Source organism: Manis javanica, chromosome 4, assembly GCF_040802235.1.
Source record: "Manis javanica isolate MJ-LG chromosome 4, MJ_LKY, whole genome shotgun sequence".
Taxonomy (NCBI): Eukaryota; Metazoa; Chordata; class Mammalia; order Pholidota; family Manidae; genus Manis; species Manis javanica.
Window position 1 is genome coordinate 129,850,792 of NC_133159.1, and position 17,201 is coordinate 129,867,992.

General features: G+C 54.2%; 3 protein-coding genes and 1 long non-coding RNA gene across 10 annotated transcripts; 1 reads left to right on the plus strand and 3 right to left on the minus strand.

Annotated features, from left to right (window-relative positions):
* Positions 1–778: 778 nt before the first annotated feature.
* Positions 779–6,561, minus strand: BCL6B (BCL6B transcription repressor). Of its 3 annotated transcripts, none has more exons than XM_017667033.3 (9): positions 6,462–6,561; positions 5,743–5,933; positions 5,287–5,508; positions 4,839–5,189; positions 4,443–4,567; positions 3,731–3,895; positions 3,518–3,648; positions 3,265–3,402; positions 779–2,867 (listed from the first exon to the last, which is right to left on the minus strand). In XM_017667033.3, exons 2-9 carry the CDS (start codon positions 5,919–5,921, stop codon positions 2,751–2,753), a joined length of 1,428 nt encoding a protein of 475 aa, XP_017522522.1. In that variant the 5' UTR covers positions 5,922–5,933; positions 6,462–6,561; the 3' UTR covers positions 779–2,750. The 3 variants fall into 3 exon arrangements, with proteins under 3 accessions (XP_017522522.1, XP_017522521.1, XP_017522523.1); XM_017667032.3 differs by having other exon boundaries at positions 6,398–6,551; XM_017667034.3 differs by lacking the exon at positions 6,462–6,561 and adding an exon at positions 6,049–6,358.
* A 3,167-nt stretch (positions 6,562–9,728) lies between these two features.
* Positions 9,729–13,766, plus strand: LOC140849050 (uncharacterized). Its single transcript, XR_012130511.1, has 2 exons — positions 9,729–10,174; positions 13,579–13,766. It is a non-coding gene; the product is annotated as an uncharacterized lncRNA (long non-coding RNA).
* Positions 12,036–14,911, minus strand: BACC1 (BPTF associated chromatin complex component 1). Of its 5 annotated transcripts, none has more exons than XM_073234932.1 (6): positions 14,742–14,911; positions 14,429–14,523; positions 13,712–13,813; positions 12,865–13,055; positions 12,540–12,644; positions 12,036–12,297 (listed from the first exon to the last, which is right to left on the minus strand). In XM_073234932.1, exons 2-6 carry the CDS (start codon positions 14,464–14,466, stop codon positions 12,233–12,235), a joined length of 501 nt encoding a protein of 166 aa, XP_073091033.1. In that variant the 5' UTR covers positions 14,467–14,523; positions 14,742–14,911; the 3' UTR covers positions 12,036–12,232. The 5 variants fall into 5 exon arrangements, with proteins under 5 accessions (XP_073091033.1, XP_017522504.1, XP_017522503.1 ...); XM_017667015.3 differs by having other exon boundaries at positions 12,036–12,293; positions 14,709–14,911; XM_017667014.3 differs by having other exon boundaries at positions 14,709–14,911.
* A 130-nt stretch (positions 14,912–15,041) lies between these two features.
* RNASEK (ribonuclease K) lies at positions 15,042–16,797 on the minus strand. The gene is made up of 3 exons (XM_017667019.3): positions 16,534–16,797; positions 15,776–15,852; positions 15,042–15,369 (listed from the first exon to the last, which is right to left on the minus strand). Exons 1-3 carry the CDS (start codon positions 16,750–16,752, stop codon positions 15,228–15,230), a joined length of 438 nt encoding a protein of 145 aa, XP_017522508.1. The 5' UTR covers positions 16,753–16,797; the 3' UTR covers positions 15,042–15,227.
* Between the last annotated feature and the right edge of the window lie 404 nt (positions 16,798–17,201).

The following is a 17,201-nucleotide window of genomic DNA, read 5'->3' on the forward strand; positions in this document are numbered from 1 at the left end:
AGGTTTTAGTTTAATGTCTGGTTTTTTGCTTAAAAAAAAAAGAATCTCATTCAGGTCATGGGTTTTTAAAGATTGAGAAACAACCACAAACTGTAAATGTTGGAGGGAACTGCAGAGACTATGTTAATGGACTTATTTCACAGATGAGGAATTTAAGTCCAAAAGGGAGGTAACTTACCAGAATTAGTGACTCTGTACCCATGGGGCAGAATAGAGATGTGCACCCAGGACACACACAGGACAAGAGAAAGGGCGGGAGAGAAGCATGCACTGGGCAATGGATAAATTCCAAGACACCGCTGCTGGGGGAGGCGTGGAGGTGGCATGTTGGCTCTGATCACACAGCCTTCTCACTGTCACCTCCAGCCCTATTGTCTTTGTGGGACCCAAGTCTATCCATTTTCCTTGGTGGTGGGGGGGATAGGGGGTGTTCCAAGCATTAAGATCCCCAGCACAGATGCATCCCCCAGCCTCTTGGTATTATTAGTGGTTTCCTGGTTTCTCCCTGCTGCTTCCACACCCCAGGCAGGATGTGACTTCAGAGCAGCAGGATGCAGGTGGCTCCGGAGAAACTTCATGAAGTCACTGGTTCCTACACAATGAGCCGGAAGGCAAGGGCAAGGAAGGGGAGAACAAGGCCCATTTAAGATGTCTGTTGGGATAGGACAGTGAAATGGGCACAGAACCCCAGATGGTATCCAGGAGGGAAGGACCCTCTTTCCCCAGCTCACCCAGTCCCCAGATCTCCCAGGCAAGAACCCAGGACACAACACAGCAGGCAGCACAGAGAGGCTTCTTTATTCCATGATTCTGATCTTGCAAGATCTAACATCTCCACCCCTAGGCACTCTCCACCTGCCCATTCAATCTGCTAAAAAAAAAAAAAAAAAAAATCACGGTTCCTTTTCACATCTCCTTTCCCTTTTCCCTCCCTCCTTTAATTCTGCAGTAGGAAGAGGAAAAGAGGGAGAAGAGTAGCTTTTCACTAGTCCCCAAGTGACAGCCGCTAGTACTGACCTATGCTGAGGAAGTTCTACTCCATAAATTCAAAGTGCTTCTTACCCTCCACCCCATGCTCCATAATCACACCCCAGGGCAATAGGAGGACTGTAAATCAAAGCTTCAGAGTATCATCTAACATTCCAGACATTCCACCAAGTTAAGAGGCAACCCCATTCTTAACTTTCTACTTACTTGGCCTACACCAGAGACTGTGCCCCTCAGCCAACCTTTTAATCCTACCTGGTTACTTGGTCAACTAGAAGGTCCAGTCAATCAATCAGTCCTTCAAATCTTTTAAACCCCTAATCCCACCGGTAATTCCAATCAAAATCCAAACTACAGCAAATCCAGAATGGAACTCAGCCCTTTTTCTCTCCCTGTGGAAGTTTCTAGTGCATTCACTGGTTCCGGATAGGAATGCAGTGATGGGAACACCAGGTCACAGACCCAGCTTTTCTAAGGGAAGAAAGTTAACAGTGACTTCCAGAGGCAAAGAAGTTTCTGGAATCTGGACACTTGCCAGAAGATGTCCAAAAACCCACTAGAAGAAAGAGGAGTTCCTCTCAGGTAGAGAGAACCCCAATGAACATTCAAACCTAGATGCCTTTGCAGTTAAGGACCGAGTCATAACTCTTTACCAACCAGTCAAGATGAGTTTTGTAATTCTCCCCTAGGTCATAACAATCTCAGAGACTGGGTGGAAACAGAAAAGGGTGCATTATATCTGATAAGGAATTTCAGCTATCTCCCCCATGGAAGGATCAATTTAGTGCCAGGAACAGGACCTAGTGAGAGGATTATGGGCTCAACTGAAATCCCTGGGTGGACTCTATCATGACAGATAGACAAGGCAGAGCCAAACCCAGGTGACCAGACTAATGGGACAGTTAGGGGCATAAGAGAAAGTCTCACCAATCACCCCTCCAGTCCCGTTCAAAGCCCTCAGACCCCACAGCCTCCAGGAGGCATGTATTACCTCCATTTCAGGCTCACCATAAAGGCTCCTATAACCCCTGAAGAACAGAGAAAAGTCTATATCCAGTTCTAGCCTGCTAGAGAACCTAAAATATCCAGAATACCAGAGATGGTTCCTGACCCAATTCCACAAACTCACATGTTCCCAGAGCTGCCCTAGCTTAAAGGTTCCAGACCTAGAATTGGAGGGGCAGGACACAGAGAATCTCTTTCTCCATTTTAAACAAACCAACAAGCAAACAAATAGGAAAAAGAACAATTCTAAAGATAAAAGATATGACAATAATAATATAAAACACTCGAGCCAAAGGAGACAGCCAAGTGCTAATCTCTGCCAGCAGAGCTATGACCTCACATTCTGTTTCAGGTCACTTTTGGTCACACTTCTGGAAGAAAGAAGTGGGAAATGCAATAGAATGAAGGCCCTCAATAAATTATATTTACAGATAAACCAAACGAGATGGGGGCTGCAGGTGGAGGGCTATCCCCTTAAGAGAAGGAGGCCTCCAGCCTCTCCCCTCCTCCAGCTCCCAGCTTGCTCTCTCCTCAGTAACAATTTTGATTGTGGGAAGAGGTTTTGGCCAGCAAAACAGAAGCAGATCAAGCCGAGATCTGCCACCCCTGCTCTACCCAGTAAGAATTTAAGATGGTGGCAAATTCTGCCCTGGAGGGGCCTTGCACACCCCCATGCCCAAACCTGACCAGAAAGCCAGGCGCCAGCCCGCAGCATTCCCGGCTTCCAGGAAGCGAGTGGGGTCTGGGCCAGCACTCAGCTAGGGTCCCCCCAGAATGTGGTAGTGCACTTTGGTGTTGGTAGTAGCTCCGTGTTTCTGGCGCAGATGCAGCCGCAGTTGACTCTTGTGCCGGAAATGCAGGCCACAGGGGTCGCACTGTGGGAGGACAGCCCAGTCAGGTCCCGCCCCTTCCACAACCACCTTTTAGGTGTTGAGTGAGGGCGAACCATCCAGCTCAACCCCGGAGAAGCTCCGTGGTCCTTCCGTCCTCCCAAATCCTCGAGGGCAGGCCAAGGAGGCAGGTCCCGCCCTCTTAGGCAGACGTTTAGCCCTCCCGTGGCTCTTCTCCAGGATGGCACCCAGCCAAGAGCCTACCTTCTGTGCCTGCGCGTTCCTACCCAGGCCCCTGCCCCTAACTCACGCAGACTTTTTCAGGACACCTCCCACTTCGCAGACAGCTAAGGACGGCCGGGGTCACTCCTCTCAGAGCCCGGCCCCGGGGTAAACGGGAGGTCGTTCTAAGGCTTTGGGCCGGGCCAGGTCGGGTACTCACGTGGTAAGGCTTCTCTCCGGTGTGGATGCGAACATGGCTCTTCAGGGTCTGTAGGTGGCGGAAGCGAGTCCCGCAGGTGGGACAGGGATAGGGCTTCTCCCCGGTGTGGATCAGCACATGAGCACGCAGATGAGCTACCTGGGAGAGGAGGGGACTTCAGAGTGCGCCTCTGGGAGGGACAGATCCTCCCTACAGGGCCGCCTCCGTCCTCTTGGCAAATTGGTCTTTAGGCCGGGTGGGAGTGGCTCCGTACCTGAACAAAGCGCGAGCCGCACGTCTCACATTTGTAGGGTTTCTCTCCCGAATGGATGCGACTATGCGTTTTCAGGTTAGCCGGCCGGTTAAAGCGGGCTCCGCAGATGGAGCAGTGGTAGGGCTTTTCCCCTGGAAGCAGGGAGGAAGGGAGGTCAGGCGCTTGGCCCTAGGACACCTGTGGGCATAAAGCCAGGGCCCTCTCCTCCCTTACCTGTATGCACTGTGCGGTGACTGGCCAGGTTGCCCTTGTAGCGGAAGGCAGACCGGCAGAGCTGACACTTGTATGGCTTGTCCTCATCCCCAGGAGCTAAGGAGTCCAGCCCTGATGAGCACCCAGCCACAGCCTCACAGTTCTGGCAGCTGAAAAATTCACTTCCTGGGAAGGGAGGTGGGTAATCACAGTACCAGTGAATCCTCAAACCACAGAGTAGTAAGTTTTCTTTTTACCAACTTACTGTTAAGGCTTAGGGGGTTCACTTGACTTGCTCAAGGTCACATGACTAGTAAGGGGACAAGCCAAGATCTGACTCCATGTGTGTTTGACTCAAGTACTCTGCTAATCTCTTCAGTGATGATAGTGGAGACCCCTAACAGAGGGTGGACGTTTCTGTTTCTTTCTCCTCTCTTGTACCACTCTGGATGACATCTTGCCAGAGAAGCCTGCCAAGCCTTGGGCTGGGAATAGGCCAGAAGTTCCTAAACTTTGCTGCTCATCAGGAAGCTTTCAAAAACACTGATGCCTGGCTTCTACTTCCAGAAATTCTGACCTATGGGGTGTGACCTGAGCAATGAGATTTTTAAAAATCTCCCTAAGTGATTCTAATATGCAGTAATTGGAATAGGCTTTTCCTGAGGTCTTTGGCCCAAATGGGCCTTGAGCAGCCACAGGAGAAAATCCAAGGAGACAGAGGAGGAGCTCTTACCTGGTAGCGGACGAACTCCCCCAGAGGGAGATCCTGTGGTCTCTTGAGCCAGGGGTGTGAGGAGAGGGGGGTTACTGACTGGAGCTCCACATTTGAACTGTGCAGTGGCAGCAGTGGGAGAGAGCCTAGCAGATGGCAAGGCCCAGAGGAAAAGGTAAGGAGAGATTATATAGAAGGGGTTCTCCCCTGGAGAACTTGGAGCCAAAGGCCCACCTTACAGATGTGAGCTAGTATTGACCAATGAGCTATATCCAGTTGTGCTGCCAAAGTCCCACCGCACTGTCAGCTGGGCCTCTGGCTCCTAAGGTAGGCTAGTATCTCTGAAATCCTCCCCCTCACTCCCTACTCCTGACCCACCCAGGCCTCTACAAATTCTTGGGGTTCCAGTTTCTGTACCTGCTTTGGGGACCGGGAATGGGTCCTTCTTCACTGCCACTGCTGCTGCTGGAAGCCTCATCTCCACTGGAGAGCCCAGCTTGGCGGCATAGTTGACCAGAACTCCTCTCCCCTGACAGACTCCCTGCTTTGGAGGCCTGAGAGTTTAGCACGATGAACTTGTACTTCTTCCAGTTGCAGGCCTTGGGGTCTGGGCTGCCTGGACTGGGAGGGACTTGACTGCAGCTGCGAGACTCAGTAGGTGGGTCTGGGTGCCCTTCAGAGCACCTGGGGCTGCCTGGTGGAGGGGCCGTTGGGGGCGTAGGAGGTTCTGCCTCCAGGGGCCGCAGGGAGATGCCCAGAGGTTCATAGCTGGGAAAAGTGTGGACATTAGTGCTATTTCCTAATCTTGACCTCTGCGTGGGGTGCCGCCACACCCACGGAAAACACAAAGCTGGGGCTCCCTCACCTGGCCTGGATGAAGCGGTGGCATGTCTGGACCACGTGTTCCATCTGCAAGTAGGTGGCGGCCGCAAGGACAGCTGGTGCAGTGGCTGGTGAGAGGCGTAGGCGCGAAGTGTACATGAAGTCCAGAAGAGGAGCGAAGCCTCCAGCTTCGGGGCCCCCGGGCAAAGAGAGCACGTCTACCCCCACTCCTGCACGACCTCGGAAAATTGAGTAGAAGAAGCCACTGGAAAGAAGGCAGACAATTCATGTTAGGGATTGGGGAAACCCAAGGAGACACGCACCACGGTACAAAGCCACGACCCGTGTAAAAAGCCCCGCCTCCTCTATCGTCCTGTCCCCAATTCCGGGACGCTCCGCCTCCCACTTCTGGAAGACTGGGCTTCGGATTCCTGCCGAAAGATCTTGTGGCCCCGCCCCTCTTTCATTTGGTCCCCAACCTGTGAGCCACCCCTCGAACCTGCAGGCGATAAGAACTGCCTTGTGAGCTCGAAGGGGCTGCCCGCCAACCAACAGCGTGACGTCGGTGAGGATCCCGCGCAGGCGCAGCTCATTCAGGTTGCCGAGCACGTCGGAGGAGTGGCGAGTGAACTCGCGGACGTAGCCCAGCGCTCCCTCCGGAGTAGTGGTGGAACCCATAGCGACGCGGGCCTGAGGGTGCCAAAGAAAGGGCTCAGGATCCAGGCAGCCCTCAGACGTCTTCCCATCCACAGTTTGCTTCTTCCTCTTGGGTGCAGCTAGAGCCAAGCCCCCGGCCTCGACTTACGCAGCCTCACTTAATTCATCTGATTCTGCGCTCAACCACACCATTGCTCGTTTTCCTTCTGTAGATTCCACAGCGCTCGGAGAGAGTTGAAGGTTCCCACACCGCGGCGTCGATGGCGAGCGTGAGGAATCTGGCCCGCAGCGCCCTTAATCCGACTCCTAGTGCCCTTCCAACACCCCACACCCCTCTGCTGTGCGCCTGAGTCTCAGGTGTCCGACCCTGGCCAGAGACCCCAGACGACATGCGGTCCACACCCCTCCAAATCCCAATGGAAGCTCGGAACCACGAATTCTACTACTATCTCTCCCGACCCTAGTTTAGCCCACTTTCTGGGCCTCAGTTTTCCTACCATCAACAAGCCCCAATCCTCTTCGGAGACCCAGGAATCTGGCCCCTCGGTCTCTCGTTCTTACCCCCGTCCTGCAGGGGCTGCGGCTTCTCTTCTCAAGGGGGGGCGGGGTCACTCTCCCCTCTTGGCCTCGGCTCCTTTATCAGGCCGGGATGTCGGGGGCGGGGGTGGAGGTGGGGTGAACGCCTGGGTCTGTATCCTTCCTTCCTCCCTAGCTCTCCAGATGGCGAGCCCGGGGCGGGGTCTGCGGCTTCAGGGCGGGACCTCAGAAACGCTGGGTGGTCGTAACCTAAGGGGTCTTAGACTACTGGAAGTGGAGCCGCAGGTGGGACATTGGCATTGGGGAGGAGGTTGGGGATATCAAGATTGGAAATATGGGTGACCTCGGTCGTCTGGGGAGCCTGGGACACCGAAAATGTGTTAGCTTTTGGAAGATTCCAGGAGCATGTTACAGGAGAGTGAATACAGCAAAACTCCCTTTTCCAATATACGGTATTAAGGGAGCTGAAAGAGAGCCCAAAGAAGCATCAGGTTTGGGAAGGCAATAGTGGGCCCCGGTGGGGTCTCAGACAGCGCAAGGGTGTGATGTGAATGACAGGCTCCTCTAGCAGGGCCTACAGAAAGGGGGGCTCTGACCGGTAGGGTAGGGAGGGGCGGATATGATTTCTAGTTCGTTTCCTTCCATTGTCCTGCGACCGGACGGCTCCGCCAGCTGCTTCCCCTCGAGGAGGTGGGGAAAGCCCCGGGTAGGGACCGAGAGACGCTCAGGAGACCTAGGCGTCCGGACTCTCGCTCCCGACCCTCTTCTGAATCCTTTTAGGGATCCAGAGAGACAGACTCCCCCCCAGAGTCCGCTCACCCTCCCCCAATCCCAGCTCACTAGGGCCTCGGGCACCCGCCCGTCGGCTACGCTTTGGAGGCTGGCGGGACGCCGGGGTCCAGCGCGGCAAGTAGGCAAAGCTCGGCAATGTTTAGCTCCTTCCACGAGGGGGCGGACGAGCACTAGCCTCGCCTCGCGGTCTCCACCCGGCTGGGGGTCCACTCAGACGGGGGCGCAGGATCGATTCGGTCTGGGCGGCTGAAACCTTCATCCTCCTTCCCTTTGCGCTGGTTTTATTTTGTCCCTCTGTCTTCTAGGAGGGGACTAGGGTTGGGCGGAGGGAAGGAGAATTAGGCGACAGAGGGGACTTTCCTCCGAGGCTGGGGTTTCTACCTGGGGTGAGAAATCCGCGGGCTTTGGGAGCAAGGGAAATGGGTGAGACAAGGAGTGGGGTCTCAGCCTTGCGAGCACATGGTTTTCTTTTCTTATTAAGCTAGACACTAGTATCTGTATTTAGAGATTATGAAAGTTGGGTGGGGTGAGCAGAGAGAAGACAAAACAGGGAGGATCTCCAGGGTAAAAGAAGGGAGAGAGGGCAGAAGGGGTCTGATAACTCAAATTATAAGTGCCCGATCCAGGAGACAGGCACGGCCACACCTCTTGTTTTGTTTTGGGAGATGTTTGGGGGTGGGGCGAGATTCATTTGCAGAAGCGGGCTGGAGCTGAGTTTGCGTTTGGGCTCAGAAGAGTCTACCATTGCCCAGGAATGACTGACCAGTATCCATGGAGCTGCAGTATCCAGGCCTGGGGCCCTCCCCTTTAGATTTGAGGGTGTCTTTATTTGGGTGCCTGAAAGGACTGCTGAGAAACTGGGAATGGGGGTGGTGAGATGGCTTTTGAATGTGAAGGTTACTTTGGTCTCTGCCCAGTTTGGAGGTGGGAGTTAGACTAGGGGCTCCCTTTGATATCAGGATAGAGTTGATTTTGTGTATCTGGTCAATTAGGGTGCATGTTTATTATGGGATGTTGAGTTAGTTTGGTTGTTCTGGGCCCTGCGGACAGCACTGGGGTTTGAAAGCCAATGTAAGTTTGAGGCAAGGAGCTGATTGTGAAGCTGCTTTAGTTATGTGGTTTCTGACACCCACAATTTGGAGAGTGTCATCTCGGAATATCAGGAGAACCTACTAGTGTTCTTTGGGCGATGGATGAGGGCTTGTTTTGGGGACTCATAGTCACTGGTGTATATGGACAAACTGAATCCAAGTAGTCATGCTGGTTGTGGGGTGCCCTATAAGTTTCTAAGCTCAGATTAGATTTGAGGGGACATGAAATTCAGTTAGGAGTTGTTTTTCTTAGCTTGAGGTGGAACATAATAGGAACCAGGGAGCGAGTTGGAGGGCCTTCTGTGATTGTGGGTCCTTGACGGGGAGCAAAGCTTTATATTTGGATATTGTGGAAACTTATTTTGAGGGCAAGATATGCCTGTGTATACATAGATAGCCAAGAAACTTTTTCCGGGGGAGAAACAAGGTGAGGGCTCAGGGTACGGGACTAGGGTTTTGGGGTATCTTTATTTGGGGGTGTTTGCCACTTTTTGGGTTCATTGAGAGAAGCTGAGGGATGGATCATAAGGTGAGATTGATTTAGGGGCTCACTTAATTTGGAGCACGATGCTGGTTTAGGATGTCCTTTGCTTATAGCTCCCTATCACCCCAGATTCTAGAAATTTCTTCCTTTGGTGAACCCCCAAATATGTCCAGGATTTGAAGGGAGAAATTTGGAAAGGGAGTGTATCTCCTTTTATTTCTACGTGGCCTGGGCAGATTTGAAGGGAAAAAGGTGGTTTCAGACTCTGAACCCCATTTTCTTAAGGGAGCATGCCTCAGTTTGGGGGAAGGTTGGGGAAACTGGGGTGTCTTGTGGTAAAGTGGACACCCCTGACAAGGGCAGTGCTGTTGGAACTGTGGCAAAGGAGAAGTGGTGGTGGTACAAGGAGGTGATTCTTGTACCCTGATTTTCTAGAATGAGAGCCCCAAACAGAAAGCAGACAGAGGACTAGGAGTGTGGGTGAGGTGGGTGGGGGAGGGGTTCCCCACGGCAGCAGGGACTAGGGGGTAAGCCAGGCCAGCCCTGCACGCCTGGGTCCCTGCTCTCTTCGGCTCTCCTCCCCTCTCTCCCTCCCACCGCCCACCCCCACAACCCAAGGAAAAAAACTGCCTGTGCAACAGCAATGGCAGATTCCAATCCTCCAGGCTTTCCTAAACCACCACGGAGACCAGCCAGGGGGGAGGGGAGGGGAGGATCGGGCTTTCCTGCTTCCCTAAGACTGGGGCTATGAGCTTGACCTCCTGGCCCCTAGCCCTTCGAGGAGTGCCCCCCCGGTCTGTAAGCCAGGTTTCCTGGACCCTAGCCCCCGAGCGGGGGGGCCTAGAGAGACGGGGAGGAGGAAGGAGGGAGTGACTTCCAAAATTGGCATCGGGACAGAGCAAGGCTGGCGGGAGGCAGGTGAAAGACGGAATTTTCCTGAAAAAACGGGGGCATCTGAGAACCCCAAATTTGGGGATCTAGTCCAGGACAGTCCTGCCAACATCCTAGATTTTTTGGGGATTTTTTGGGGCCCCTGGGACCCCTCTAGATGGGGTGAGGAATGTAGTGTTGGGGGAATCTGACTGGGGCACTGCAGCTGCCTCTCCCGCCGAGTTGGAGACGGATGGGCTGGGACGGGTTTGGGGGGGTGTCCCCAATTCTGACTGGGAATGGAGGAACCCCCTCCTGAGATCTCTTGTGGGGGTCCCCCTCCCTAGGGCACTCCCCACTCCCTGAGCCAGCCGAGAGGAAGGAGGCCAGCGATGCGACTGGGGCGGCTCCTTTCTCCTGCACCCCAAATGTGAGGGATGCACCCCAAATTTTGCTCCCTTCAAAATAGGGGACCAGGATCTCAGGGGAGAGTAGCTGAGGTAAGTGGGGAGGAAAGTGTCCCCTGTTTTCAGGAGAGACGTGGCGGTTGGGGGGAGGTTTGGAGGTGCGTGCTGGGGTGGGGTTGGGCTTTGTCAGGCTTGAAACTGGGGGATGATTGGAGAGACTTTCTCTTATGCCCCTAAATTGCAGCCCCCCAGAAGGAAACCAAAGGCTGTGTCCAGAGGACTCCCCAACATCCCCAGCCATTACTATAGTGTTTAATTTGTTTCACCCCCACAAAGGCTCTGCCGAGAATGGGTGCTGGGGGCAGCTGTTCAGTTTGGGGGCTACGGAGGGTGGAGTGAGGAGCAGGACACCTTAGAAGGATTTGGTCTAGGACAGCTTGGGGTCTTGAGGGGGTCTGACATTTCCCGGGGCCTAAAAAGACTGCTTACACCCACCATCTTAGATCTTTTTGATTGTAAGAGTTTTGGGGGGTGTGTCGGAAGGGGGGTGGTAAAGGGTGGGACGGGAGGTGAGATGATAACTTTTGGGTCTTAGAGCATATTATTTTGATTTGTGGAAGAGATTTTGGCCCTTGAATTTTGCTTTCTGGGGGTGCTTTTTCAAAATCAAGTCCTGGACAGGGGAAAAAGGCCGAGGGAAGGCCTAGGGTGGGGGTGGGGAGAGGCATGTTTGTCTCAGTTTAAACGTGGCTCTCTGGGGTGGGCCTGCCTTCCTGGGCCTGGTGGATGGGCTGATGGGGGTTGTTGCGGGGGGTGGGACTTGGGTCCTGGGGGCCATGGGGAGTGAGAACAGTGCTGGGGCTTGAGTACCTGGCCCCCAGGTCCAGACAGCCCTTTTCCTGGGCCCTGCTGCTCCCCTTTTCCCCCTGGCTTCCATTTCCTGCCTTTGGCCTCCATCTTGTGGCAGGCCCAGGGCCCAGGGCGACTTCCGGCCCCCCTCTCCCAACCATGTTCCAGCCCCACCACCTCTGGACTGCCAACTCCCAACCCTGCTGTCCTTGGCCTTCTGTCTCTCCTTGCTTTCTCTCGGGTTCTGACCCAGGGAGGAGAGGAATGGACACAGGAAGCCTTGGGGCCCTGCCCTTGCTGAGTCAGGAGGCAGCTTGTTGGTCTCCCCCAGTCTTTCCCTATTTCCCCCACCTCTGATCTCACCCTAGAGAACCCCTGAGTGGAGTTCTTACAGAGGGAAGATGGCTCCAGTCTTATTACAGAGAGCTCACCCTTTAGGCCCCTCTCCCTCCAGTTGCCTGCTCAGCTCCTAGTCCTGGTTTCTTGTTTTCCCCAACCCTTCTTGGGGCCATTTTTGCCTTTTAAGCCTTCTCTCTCTCCCTGCTCTTGGTGGTGGGGGTCTTCACAGCACTGTCTCGTGCTTCCTTCCTCTCAACCCACCCCAGTCCTGCTCCCGCCCCAGCAGCACACTGTGGTTTGTACGGCACTGTGGCCACGTCCAAACCACACTGTGGTGTTAGAGCGAGGGTGGGGGAGGCACCGCTGAGGCTTGGCCCGAGAAGGCCACCCTGGAGAAGCGACACAAAAAACATCTGGGGCCTTCTTGTGAGGCTGTGGGGGAGCGGGGAGAAGAGGGAGGTATGAAAGCACTAGAAAGAACCCCTCTGAAATCCCCAGGGTAGTCCTTGGGAATACTGACTGCCAGAGACCCTGGGAGTTAAGTTCTGCCTCCAGAGAGCAAAGTGGAGCTTTTGTCGCCCACACCCAGCTCCCCTGGCTCTAGCAGCACAGAAATATTGGCACTGGGAAGAGAGTCTGCCAATATTGGCTGTGCTGCTCCGGGCAGGGTGGTGAGAACAGCGGAGCAGAGGCTGAGCCCCTGGGGGCCAGGGAGAGAGGGAACTGCGCCTTGCACTCCAATAATGTTAAGCTGAAGGCACCAAACTGAGAGGGAAATCTTTATTGTTTTTTGTATCAAAAGGTCCATCAGATGGAGGTCAAAGGGGTTGGGGCAAATGCTTATACAGTAACAGCAAGGTGGCCCCAGCAGCCTTTTGACCCTCTCTCATGCAGGCCTTGCTCAGAGTCCCAAGCGATCCACAGGTCCAGGGAGAACAGTGAGAGGGGTCAGAGGTGGAAGGCTCAGCGAGAGAGCAGAGGAGTATCAGCAGAGGTCATGAGAAGGCCAGAATCCAGGGTCAGGCTGTCTGGAACAAGAAGTAAAATGGGCCGAGATGGAGCAAGCCCCACGTATGCTTTTAAGACAACTCCCACCTCCCCAAAGCACCCAGCTCCGTACTGCCCCAATCCCCTGCACTCTGAATGAGGGAACCTTCTCTTCCAAAGCCCCTTCTCAGGGAAGGGGCTGCTGCTGAGACCCTCCCCTACCATTCAAGTGAGCACTTCCTTCCCACCCCTTCTGCTGGTGTGGCAGGAGGAAGACTCCTACCCTGGTCGAAGTTGAGTTTCTTGGCTGGAGGAGTTTCTCCTAACCCTTCAATATCCACCAGATCACTGTTGGCGTCGGAGTCGTTCAGAGCACTGAGTGTCACATCTGGGAGGGGGGCATAAGCTAGGCTCTAGGTTCTCTGACTGCCCCCCGCCTCCAGCTTCCCAAAGCTTTGAGCCCCACCCCTACCCACACCCCAGCCACTCTCTGGGAACCTTCACTGGGAGAGGAAGAGAGATTTGTCCTTCTTTGACCCAAACCCAATTCTCTCACTGAACCACTGATGAGACCTTTAACCCCTAAGCGGCAACCTCACAGCCCTCACCAGCCTTCTGTTTCTTTATGGGAGGACCCCCGGCCTCAGGGACACTGGAGCTGCTTGGCGGAGGGGCAGCTGGAGGAGGTGACAAGACACCAGATGCCAACTTCTTGGGCCCTTTCTTGGGTGACTCAGCTGGAAGGGGAATCCCAGAGTCTTCATATACCTTGCGCTTCACTGTAGCCTTTATCTGAGCCCTTAAAAGATAAGAGAACAGGTTAGGGAGTCATCAGAGAAGCTGAGGAAGGGAGGGGAGGAGCAGGGATAATGGGCCACTCTAAAGAAATTCAGGGGAGGCCCTTCATAAGAATCATAGATAGGGCCCCAATCCTTTGGTAGGATTCTCATTTTCCTGAAGCTTTGCACTCAGGGCAGATGCAATATGAAGGGTGGAGTCCCTAAATTGAACAGTGGGAAAGGCCCATCTCCTAATTCTTTTCTGTGAGAGATGTATGGATGTGGAAGGCTACCAGGTAAGCCCTGGTGGTCTACAGGTAGATTGAGACTTAGTAGATCCTGATCAACTAGTTCAGAATCATAACATCCCTGGAAACACTACAGTAGTCTCAAAAGATCTGTATAAATAAACAGGGAACACCCATTCCCAAAATTCAGTTGTTGGGTACTCAGGCAACCCTAAAATCAAATTCTTGGAAGGTCCTGATTACCAGAACATTTCGGTAACTTCTGACCAATTTTGACAATTCTTTTTTTTTTCAGTCCTCCAAGGGAACAAAACTAGCAACAATGTAGGAAAGGCAGAGCTGGAAGGGAGTTCTGAGGAAGATGGAGCAATGGGCATGGAGGAAGAAAGCTGCCCACCCCCTTTCTCTGCCAGCCAACCCTCCCTCACACTGTCCGTTCCTTGATGACACAGCTGATGTGATTAAGATCGTCCCCAAACCGCTTCACAGCAGCCCTCAGCATCTCTATCTCCGTCTCCGTCCACTTGGCACTGTCAGAAGGGGAGAGGGGAATAGCGAAAGTGGGAGGAGGAGGCGTGTGGAGCCAGCCCACAGGCTGTGCATCCACAGCAAACAGCCTCCTCCCCCCAGTCCCTGGGGCCCCTTCCATGGATCCATAAAGAGGTTCTCCTTAAAAAAAAAAAAAAAGCTCTTAATGCCCTGTTGGAAGCCCGAGGAGCCACAACCACGTATTACAACAATCACCACCTTAGAATACCTCTCTCCCATCAATGTGAACTAGCTGCTGTAAACAGCCACTGAAACCAGTGCCACAAGTAGGGGTCTTAAAAACAGAATCCCTGAACGCAGTCCGCAGCAGTCTAAGGGAGTCTCATATTATTTGGTTTGGGTGGGTAGCTGTGGTGGTCTATGGTCTGCCGGTTTGCTGCAGGGCAGGGCTCTGAAATGATTCCGGGTTTACGAGCCTAAGTCCGTGGTTTTATCTGTTATTCATTCATTCAACAGTGATTTTATTAACACCTACTCAGCACTGTGCCAGGCACAAAAGGAAACTAACATCTATCCCTGCGTTATAGAGTGTCCGTGTCTGTGATCCAGTCCAAGCGTCCGCTCTCAGCGTCCATGTCCCAGTCCGGCTCACATACCCCGCGGGGGAAGAGTCGGCCACGGGATGCAGTTGCATCGTCAGCTCCCCAAGCTTCGTGAAGGCGGCGCCCGCCGCGGAGAAGATCTCTCCGACCTGGGGGTGGAGCAGCATTACGGGGGGCAGGCGCACACACGCGCGCCGTCCTGCCCGGAGCCCCTAGCCCCACCCCAGACTCCACTCTCGCCCGCCCCCCGCCCGGGCGGAAGAGCCGGGAGCCAACTTGGGGGGCCCGCTCTCCCGTGGCCGCCAGGGAGCGCTATCCGCGAGGGAGGGCGAACCTTTGTGGACGCTGACGTCATGGCCTCGCGTACCTCCTCACGGAGACGCTGCCGCCGCCGCTTCCACGGAGCCGGGACCGCGGAAAGCCGGACAACAGACCCACTCCGGCTTCAGCGCAGGAAGTCCCACCCCTCCCCGCAGCTGATTGGCTCAAACCGGTCCGGTCTCCCCTCACCAGCCACAGCTACTTAGGCAGTCTCCGCGAACCGAGGGAAGATACCGCCTCACTTCCGGCCTGGCTTCACTCCACTTCCGCTGGGGGACCGGGACTCCGCAGTTGGAGGGCGATCGCCAGGCCCCATGCCCGCCCCCAAAACAAGCAGACACAAAGCTTAAGAGAAGTTTCTTTTTATTGTGGTACGGGACAAGACGAAGCAGCCGGAGGAACAGGGAACGGTCAGCCCCAGCCTCCCTCCACTGGAGCCGGGCGCCAGAATGGGGTCTGGGATGGGGGAAGATGAGGGGATGGGGAGTCCTTAAATAATGGAGGGGTTTGGAGAGGCAAACGCGACGGTGCTCTAGCGCACCATGTATTCCTTGCGCTTATTGAGCCGAACTTGGCAGAAAGAGAAGCCTCCGAGGAAGAGGTAAAGGCCCGCGGCGATGAAACAGTTGTAGCTGACTTGCTCATACAAGATGTATATGTTATTGGGGCCATTCCTAGGGGTGGGGATTAGGCAGAGAAGTGTCAGAAACAATAGCAGCCAACATTTACTGAGCACTCACTATATACTAGGTGTTCTAAGTGCTTTTACATATTTTATTAAATCGAATTCATAACCCTATGGGATGAATTTCTTTATAGCATCCGCTTTGCAGAGGTGGACCGAGGTAGAGAAGTTGAACACCTTAAGCTACACTTAAGCTGTGGGTTTACGATGATCCCTTAAGTCTGACTCCCAAGACTGCTCCGAGCTATTATGCTAAATAGAGCAGCACCTCGCACTCAATTCCGCAGCCTCCCAGGCTCCAAGCATCTAGCCTCCGGCAATTCCCCGCCCATAATTCTGACCGGAGGCTCAGCCACCTCCCACCTGCCTCCAGCTCCGCCTTTCACCAGACTTACTCAAAATCTTTCTCGGTGAAGGGAACGTCCTCAATTAGCACAGCGGAATGGACATTGAAAAAGATTCCGAGCATTACCTGAAATGAGGAAATGGGTAGGTTGTAGAACTCTGGCACCCGATCTGACACTCCCTAAACTCCTCCTACTTCTAATGTTGCCACAACATCTGGGTTTGGGAATTATCATATCGAGCTGGGACTAAGAGTGGTTGTTGCTGAATTCGTTCGGACTCGGGACACCCGGAGTGCGGCGTGAGGTGATGCCTTAGAGACACTTGGCTGGGGCAAGGGCAGAAGAGTGAGCAACCCAGGAACGGAACTTCATATTATCTTCTTTTCCGGGGAATCATTACCACGGGACAAGGCGAAAGAGGTCGAGGAATAGGCACTTAATACTACTTCTTCCTGGAGAAACAAGGCCCCAGCTACCCCTTTAGGGAACAAGCGCACCCTTTCCCCACTACCCTCCACTCAGCTCAAGTGTCTCTCAAGAGCCCACCTTTCCTTCCTCACCTTGAGGGTTCTCCAAATTTACGGGACCCGGCTCCCATTCCAAGCTTAAGCTACGCCCGGCCCCGCCCCACTCTGGTTCCCCATTTCTCAATCTCAGTTGCCTCGTTCTCCAGCGGCTAATGAACCACCCCTCCCGGCCTGCCTGCTGCCTTCTAAGCCCTCGGCCCTCGAATCTCCTAGCCTACCAGTCCCCCAAACCCGGGGCCGCTCAGGCCCTCTCCGGTTCTGGTCCGGCAGTCCCCTCACCAACATGATCACTCCCCAGGCGCTGAGGACGATGCCGCAGGCGGCCAGCTTGGGCCCACAGCACAGAAGCGACGCCATGAAGGGAGTCGGGGATCGTCCAGGTGTGGGCCAAGTGGAAAGGCGGTGAGAGGATGCCCCGAATGCACCGGGTACAACTAGCTGGATCTGGGGGCTCCCAAGGCTGACGACTGAGAGCCGCAGCAGCGGCTCAGGGGGCATGGCCTCCGGGACTAATTATAGTGCCGGGGGCCGCCAGGCGGAGAACGCCGGCCACCTCCGAGTCCCATCTCAGGGTTCCGGCGGTAAGGGGCAGTATCTGAAATCGAAGTAGCTCCTTGGGGTTCCCTTATTGATTTGTGTGCTGAGGCTCGAGAACTGTAGGAGCAAGGGCCTACGGTTTCTTGGTTCCTCCCTCTCCAGCTTAGAGTGGAAGGAGCCACCATGTCACGTGGTGTGGCATATGCATGTGACGAGGAACTGGCAGTAGCCGGGCCTTGAAGAAACAGCAGCTGCTGCGGAACGCTTGGTAACCTTGACGATGAGTGCTTAGAGGATTGGAACTATCCGATTTTTCCGTCAGATACCTTAGTTTTGGGTGCTATCCTGTGATGGGGAAAGGGTGAGACAGATTTACACCTAGAGAGAACGCCTGTTTTTTTTCTACTCAT

Coding starts and splice junctions, on each gene's coding strand:
- BACC1 (XM_017667014.3), bottom strand. CDS start 14,729: ATGACGTCAGCGTCCACAAAG. Junction 12,645..12,864: donor CATAAAGAAACAGAAGGCTG/GTGAGGGCTGTG, acceptor CCCCCCTCCCAG/ATGTGACACTCAGTGCTCTG. Junction 12,298..12,539: donor GAAACTCAACTTCGACCAGG/GTAGGAGTCTTC, acceptor TTCTTGTTCCAG/ACAGCCTGACCCTGGATTCT.
- BCL6B (XM_017667032.3), bottom strand. Junction 3,403..3,517: donor GCGGCTCGCGCTTTGTTCAG/GTACGGAGCCAC, acceptor CTCCTCTCCCAG/GTAGCTCATCTGCGTGCTCA. Junction 2,868..3,264: donor CCGGAGAGAAGCCTTACCAC/GTGAGTACCCGA, acceptor GTCCTCCCACAG/TGCGACCCCTGTGGCCTGCA.
- RNASEK (XM_017667019.3), bottom strand. CDS start 16,752: ATGCCCCCTGAGCCGCTGCTGCGGCTCTCAGTCGTCAGCCTTGGGAGC. Junction 15,853..16,533: donor CCTGGGGAGTGATCATGTTG/GTGAGGGGACTG, acceptor TCCTCATTTCAG/GTAATGCTCGGAATCTTTTT. Junction 15,370..15,775: donor TTCACCGAGAAAGATTTTGA/GTAAGTCTGGTG, acceptor CCCCACCCCTAG/GAATGGCCCCAATAACATAT.